Here is a 7570-nt window from a genome sequence, read left to right on the forward strand (position 1 = left end):
AATAGCAAGACCAGTTACCCTCAGGGTACTCAGTCAGGGACAAGGAGCAGAATGAAGTCCCTGTAGTCCAGGAGGAAACGATTAGCGACCTTCTGCTCTGCTTAGACATGCAGGAGTCTATGGAGCTAGATGGGATCCACCTGGGGGTACTGAGGGACCTGGTGGAAGTGCTCACCAGCCACTTCCCATCATTTATCAGCTGTCCTGGTTAACCAGGGAGGTCCCAGAAGACTGGACGTTGTCCAATGTGACACCCATCTACAAGAGGCCGGGAAAGAGGATCCAAAGAATTACAGACCGTCAGTCTGACCTCTGCCTTTAGGAAGGTATGGAGCAGATCATCCTGAGTGCTATCACATGACATGTACAGGACAACCGGGTGATAAGGCAAATTCAGCATGGGTTTGTGAAAGGCAGGTCCTGCTTGACAAACCTGATCTCCTTCTATGACAAAGTGACCCATCTAGTGGATGAGGGAAAGGCTGTGGATGTTCTTAACCTAGACTGTAGTAAAGCCTTTGACACGGTTTCCCAGAGCAGTCTGCTGGAGAAACTGGCTGCTCATGGCTTGGACAGATGCACTCTACACTGGGTAAAAAGCTGGCTGGCAGCCAAGCCCAAAGAGTGGTGGTGAATGGAGTTACATCCAGCTGGTGGCCAGTCACAAGTGGTGTTCCCCAGGGCTCAGTACTGGGGCCAGTCCTGTTTAGTATCTTTATCAATGATCTGGATGAGGCGAACTGCCCGGTGGGAAAGGGCCTGGGGGTGCTGGCTGACAGCCGGCTGGGCATGAGCCCCCAGTGTGCCCAGGTGGCCAAGGGGCCAGCAGCGTCCTGGCTGGTGTCAGAAACAGTGTGGCCAGCAGGGCCAGGGCAGTGACCGCCCCCTGTACTGGGCACTGGTGAGGCCGCACCTCGAACCCTGGGTTCAGTGTTGGGCCCCTCGCTGCAGGAGGGACGTCGAGGGGCTGGAGCGTGTCCAAGGAAGGGCAGCGGGGCTGGGGAAGGGGCTGGGGCACAAGTCCTGTGAGGAGCAGCTGAGGGAGCTGGGGGTGTTCAGCCTGGAGAGGAGGAGGCTGAGGGGAGACCTTACCGCTCTCTACAGCTGCCTGAAAGGGGGGTGTAGGCAGCTGGGAGCTGATCTTTTCTCCCAGATAACAAGGGACAGGACAAGAGGAAATGGCCTGAAGTTGTACCAGGGGAGGTTTGAATTGGATATAAGGAAAAATTCCTCCACCGAAAGGTTGTCAAGCGTTGGAACAGGCTGCCCAGGGAGGTGGTTGAGTCACCATCCCTGGAGGCATTTAGAAGACATGTAGATGTGGTGCTTAGGGACATGGTTTAGTGGTGAACTTGGCAGTGCTGGGTTAATGGTTGGACTTGATCTTAAAGGTCTTTTCCAGCCTAAACAATGCTGTGATTCTGTGATCCTATAATATACAACTGCTTTGACTATATACAGGATGGAAGTGTTTGGGTATCTTAGAAAAGGGCTTTTCCTTAACCATGTGCTCCACTTCCTCTCTTGGAGGAGAAACATTATAATGAATATTTTTTTGGTTGTTTTTGTGCAAATTATTTGAACTCTTGCTTTTGATCACAGTATATAATTGTAGACACTAGATCCTGCTCTGGACTCCTATAGATCTAAGTAGCAGCTGCATGATGGAGTTACAGCTTGATTATATTGCGTACAAATTAAAAAAGGAAAATTCATTTCTTTTCAGGCTAATGAATTATGCTGTGTTTAGAAAAAGTAATAATCTATTTATTAATTTCTGTGGGCTGCTAGTGGAATATCATAATGTTCTGAAATGGCTGTCAGGTTTTTTTAATGAAAAAAGGCATTTCAGTTAGAAGCTGTAATGGAGATTTTAAGTTTGCCTATACATGTTGTTTCAGCTTCCCGTTCCTTGACCCATAGCATTATAGTGATGACCCCAGTTATAAATTAGATTAATGGAACATCTTTGCATAGCAAACAAAACATAATTTCAAAAGTTCTTTTGTTAATGTTAATTGATCTTTGGTTTAATACTAGGAAGTGAGATTGTTTGCCAAGTAGGTGGAGGGAGGAATCCTAATAAGACACAGCTGTGAAATCTTATATGGATATATTCTTTAGTATGTACATTCCTGTCATTCATTATATTCAACATTGAAATGTGTTAATAAATCATTACTGTCTTCTGCTTCTGGAAAAAGATTTTGTGTAAATATGAAATTACTCATAAGTTGAGGAAAGGGGGAGAAAGGATGTGCTGAACCTTTCGAAGATGGGCACAAGTAATCTTCTAATAATCCTTGATCACTGATGGATTTGAAAGTTCTAAGTCATCTGCAAAAATTGTAATGAGACCTTTTCTTTGAGCAGGTATATATTTGCCTTGATCCTTCTAAGAACCTTATAAAGCAATCTGCCACAGAGGGAGATGCCAGCTGCGACTCAGAGTTGGAAGGCCTTGATGAAGCCCTGAAGTGGTGCAATAAATGTGTGGAAATTTTTCCTCTTCTAACACACTTCCAAACAGGTATATTAGTGTGTGTGTTTTCCCTGTTGTTTCATGTGAATGTGCAACAAAACTGAAATACTTTTTGAAGAATAGGAATAATTGTATTTCTGTGTATTTTTAAATCAAACTTCAGGAGAGTAAGGAGTAACACTACACTAATCATATGATACACTTCAATCATATGTTTTTACTTCCCGTGAAATTGAGTTTTCTGTGTGATTCTGTTCCTCTGGAAAATGATGGAAAGAACTCGGACTTCTGATGCCCGTTAAAAGTTGATGAACTGAGTTTAGATTGCATATGGCAGTAATAAAACTTTTCCTTTAAGGGGACTGTCATTGAAGCTGTAACTGTGAAAATCTTGCTATTAAATGTTCAAAAGATGCAAGTTTTTGTGTACAGTGTACAGAAAATCATGTTACTAAGAGTTTGAAATGATGTAAACCCCAAAGAGCATCAATTCTAAATTTCCATTTAGGCGAAAGATAGGCTTTAATTCTCTTGTCCAGAGCTGTTGGGCCTAAAATACTGTAAAGCATGTGGGTCTAAAACTTTGTGGAGAAACCAGTTATTGCTTGTATTTGGTTCTACCAACTAGTAAAATTCTGGTTGGGGTTTTAGGCAGCATCTGCCTTGTGTCCTCCCGACTGTTGTCTGTTCTCTTCCAAATTGATACATTTACTGAGATGTGCCAGTGAGTCAAAGTTGAAGTTTTAACATTAAACAGTTTGGATCACAATCTTTACCAAGCAGTTTTCTGTTAATCGCGATGTGAGGTAGAAAAACAACTGAAATTGCGTACTATGATTGTGAATTGGCCTTCAGAGAGAACTGAAGGATGCATACAACAAAATAGTAGCATGAATTTGAGAAGGAACAAAAAACTTAATTTCACTTATAAAGTAAAATGGACTTTTAAGTTCATTTAGTTTGTACTGCACTGTGGGTCTAGTGGGTGTTTTGGGATGTTTCATAGTGGTTTGGGGTTTTTTTCTTTTTACAGAAATACCTTGCCTTGTAGAATACTGGGATGGTTTGTGGTATAGAGCAAAGCTCCTCAGTGTTGAAGAAAATGAACCTCTTACAATCCTGGTTCAGTGTGTTGACTATGGTAGTTTTGCAGTTGTCCCAAGAAGCAGGTAAATGCATAAGACAGAAAAGCATGTACATTGGTGTGTGTGTGTGTATGTACACACTTATATTATAAAATATGTACTTAGAAGCAGTTGTACAGACTTTTACAGTTTTATATAACTATAGACATTTATAATAATTTAGCATGAGGCTTCAGTTGGAGAGAAAGTTGGTTGACCAGCTAAATTCCTGTCGGCAGGGTATGGGTTTGTGCACCTGCTTCTCTTTCTTAGGTTGTTCTGAAAAGTCCATTATTATAATCAGATTTCTCCATCATCTTCAGGTTATTTAATCTGTGAGGTAATAGGCTCAGGCTTGTAATCTGCTTTTGCTGCACCCAAGAAGCTTAGGCAAAATAGGGACTGAGCCCTCCAGGTGTACAAACAAACTCTCTGATCCTGTGCAGCTGCAGTCTCACAGAAGACAGCTGGGGAATAAGATAAGGGAGTGTCTGAGTGGGACACACCCTGCTCTCTCTGCTTGTGTGCAGAATGGAAGTTCAAATCCCTGTTGTGCCTGGTGCTGAGCCACTCTAGGAGCTGTTCCTGTGCAGACACAGCTAAGCATCTCAAACACCCCAGGCTTTTAGGATCCCTTAAGCTTGTCTGAATTTTCTTTCTTGAAATACATTCACTTTATAGCTATATACTGCTCTAATCACATTGACTTGCTCTTGAGTTTATTAGGGAATCTACAGGTCCTTGCTGAAGACAAGGTAAAATAGAGATTGGAGCAGATTTCCTGCTTCATGGACTATGAAGGTCATGGGAAAGAGTGTGTGTTATTTCAGTGTTGCACTTCCTTTTCTGCTTCCCTATTCCCTTGCCACTGGAATGGAAAGATAGAAGAATCGAGACATGATAATATAAAACTAAGGTACTGATTTCCAGTAGTATGTCTGGAGCACATCTGGGTGTAAAGTACTTTGGACCACAAAGGTGGTATCATTTTCCATTTTTGGAGCCTGCATTGTGAAGACTTGTACTTGCATTCCTGTACTCAGATCTGTGTTGGGCACTTGCAGCTCCTCCCCAAGCATTGTAACGGGGACCCAGCGTGCCTGGCAGGCTGAGGGGTCTGCATGACAGTGGCCTGCTTTTTGGTAAGTGCCATGTTTAAGTCCTTCAGAGGGCCTAGCCCTACCTGATGAATTGTTCAGTCTGATATCAGCATGTTATTGTAGAGCAGGGACCAATAGATCTACTACTACATGAGCCACTAAGCTGTCCTTATGTCCATACTGACAGTTTAGCTTGATGGGTGGATTGTTGCAGACAAACATTATTCATTTCTCTTTTAGATTGCGCCGCATACCTTATCATCTGCTGAAGTATCCTGCTCGGGCAATACAAGCTGTGCTGGCTGGATTTAAACCTGCTTCACGTGACAAAAATGCAGAAAGAATTCCTTATGCCCCAGAATGGAGCATGGCAGCATTGTGGGCTATGGTGGACTGTGTTCAAGGGAAACAGCTTTTTGCTTCCATACTTGTGAGAAACACTTTTTTTCCCTCCTGGTTCTTGCTCAGCCTAAAATTCGTAGTAGGACTCAGAGTATTCTGAGTATTTGTTTTACTGTGACACACACCCCCCACTCCACCCCCAATTTAAAATTTAACATGAAGGAATGCTGATGAAGAGAGAAAATCATGAGGCACTTTTCTTAATCCTGTAATCACAATGTTTCTGAGGATTCCTTGCATTAAAACCAGTTTCCTTTACGTAAAAACAGAAATAAGCTTTGTATATTCACTATTCCATTTAGGCAGTGAGTTTAACCAGTAAAGTAACTTTTTTCTGTTGGTTAGCTTGAGATTTAAAACTGTTACTCTGTCAACTTCTGGTTTTCAGACTCTTTCACCAGAGGTCACCATTTCTTTGTATGAAGAGGACAACAGTCTAGTTCATATGAAACTGATAGAGATGGGACTTGCAGATTTGGCTGAGTGACATGTAAGTCCAGTGAATAGTAACTGAAGAAGATAACTTGCAGATGTGTGGCAGTGTACTCTGTCCAAACAACCAAATTAATTGTTTTTCTTCATTTCCAGCATTTGATCTCAATATCCAGTGCCAGTTGTTCTCAGATAGATCTGTGGTAAAAATACTCCATGTTTGACTAGATGTATGGATATCCATATGTTAATGAAAAGCTTTACAGTATGTGTTGTCTACAGAGAATACTGGAGACTTGGATTTTTGAATTTGTTGGCTAACTGTTAAGTAGTCCTTTTCCTTCCCATTTATTAAGCACTTTTCTAATTGATGTTACAAGATTATAGTTTCACTATTTCAAGATTCCAGAGTGTTGGGAACATTTTCATATATCAATCTCTTTTGCCCTTAGAGTGTTAAGTATTGTTCTGCGATATCCTCTTTCATAGAAGTAGATGGAACTAATGTATAGTGGTAAAGAAATAGATTAAAAGCTCATGCTTGGCCCATGTGTTCTAATACCTTGTTAGAAGACTTGGAGGGAAGATGATAGTTTTATTACTATGATGTAACTCTTGTTTGTTTCAGGCATACTTGGTGACAGACTTTTCCTGTACTAGAGTTTGGGATGGGGAATGAACAGTTGGGGGGGGAGTGTTACTATCTTTGTTCTGGAACATGTTTGCATTGCTGCTGTGTTTTCTGTCATGATGCGATAGATAGGGGTTTGGGTGTCCTTGCACTTCCTTCCTGCTCCTGGAGCTGCAGTGTTCATTTGAAAGTGTTGGAATAAACAGGAGCTTGTGCAGCATGCATCTGAAGTCTTGTTTTCCTTAACTGCTATAGTATGTAAGGTTTCTTTGGATGTCTCTTTATTGTATTAGTGTAGTATATCCTTTACATTTAAAGCTCAGTCACCTCTCTAGATTATCAAGCAAGAAATATGGACAGTGAAGACTCCACAACCTCTCTGGGCAACCAGTTCCAGTGCTCAGTCACCCTCACAGTAAAAAAGTTTTCTTGATGTTTGGAGGGAAGCTCCTGTGTGTGTTTGTGCCCATACACACATAGCGTTAGGCATGTCTCTTCCCTTAAGATCACCTGAAAGCAGGTGTACCAGACTTACCTCAGTAGCGTTGCGCAGGCATGCTGCAAGGGTAGCTTGCCTGTCTGTACTAGTAGTGGACTTCTAGTACATACTCAGATATTAATCAGACATGTGCTTTATGCTCTCGCAAATACCCTATAGAACTGCTGTGTGCTCATCTTCAAAACATGGTTGGTTGGTTTGTTTAATAAACAAGTTTTCTTATCAACCATCTTCAAAGGGACTTGACTCCAAACTACCCAAGAGGTGCTATTCAAGATTGCCAGAAAGACCAGGACCTGCCTATCCACTCACCCAAGCTACTTCTCGCTGTGAGTGAGCATAGAGTAAAAAAGGGTACAGGCACAGTAACTACAGAGCTTGCTTTCACTGAGGAGAAAGGGGAGGAGTAGAGGGGACCAAGGGGAAGAATGGGAGTATTTTCAGCTGCGCAAGAGAATGAAATGTTTTCCAGCATCCACTAGAATGGAGAGTGAAAGCAGACTCTCTAGCAGTACCACTTAACTTACAGGTAACTGCGGAGTTTTAAAAGACAGGTCAGCTTCAAAACGTGTTAGGTGCAACAATTAGATGAAATGACCTGTGTTGGTTTCTGGTGTTTCTTACCACATTTCCAAGTGGAAACTTGTGATGTTCCAACACTGTCCACCAGTCTCACCAGTCCTAGCCTTATGAATACAGAAGAGCAGTTTACAGAACAGACTTCAGGGCCTGCTAATGCTGTTGCCTCCTAATGGCAAGATGAAGGAAAAATAGCCTAAGGCTGACTGAAAAGGAATGCTGCCGTTCCTTGACTCTCAAGTCAAGATAAGTAAACAGACACCCAGACTCCGCAGCCACCTGCTGCATTTCACCACAAGAGGTGTTTTCAGCAGCACAACT

At 42.2% G+C, this 7570-nt stretch overlaps 1 protein-coding gene across 1 annotated transcript in view; it reads left to right on the forward strand.

Moving 5' to 3' along the window:
* Window positions 1–6555, forward strand: part of RNF17 (ring finger protein 17) — a 54254-nt gene extending 47699 nt beyond the window's left edge. The window contains exons 33-37 of the mRNA XM_055701687.1: window positions 2374–2530; window positions 3516–3651; window positions 4947–5136; window positions 5497–5598; window positions 5697–6555. Coding sequence (XP_055557662.1) covers window positions 2374–2530; window positions 3516–3651; window positions 4947–5136; window positions 5497–5595 — 582 coding nt within the window. The 3' untranslated portion in view covers window positions 5596–5598; window positions 5697–6555. The remainder of the gene's footprint in view (window positions 1–2373; window positions 2531–3515; window positions 3652–4946; window positions 5137–5496; window positions 5599–5696) is intronic.
* The last annotated feature ends 1015 nt before the right edge of the window (window positions 6556–7570 follow it).

This window comes from Falco cherrug, chromosome 2 (assembly GCF_023634085.1).
Source record: "Falco cherrug isolate bFalChe1 chromosome 2, bFalChe1.pri, whole genome shotgun sequence".
In the NCBI taxonomy this organism is placed as follows: Eukaryota; Metazoa; Chordata; class Aves; order Falconiformes; family Falconidae; genus Falco; species Falco cherrug.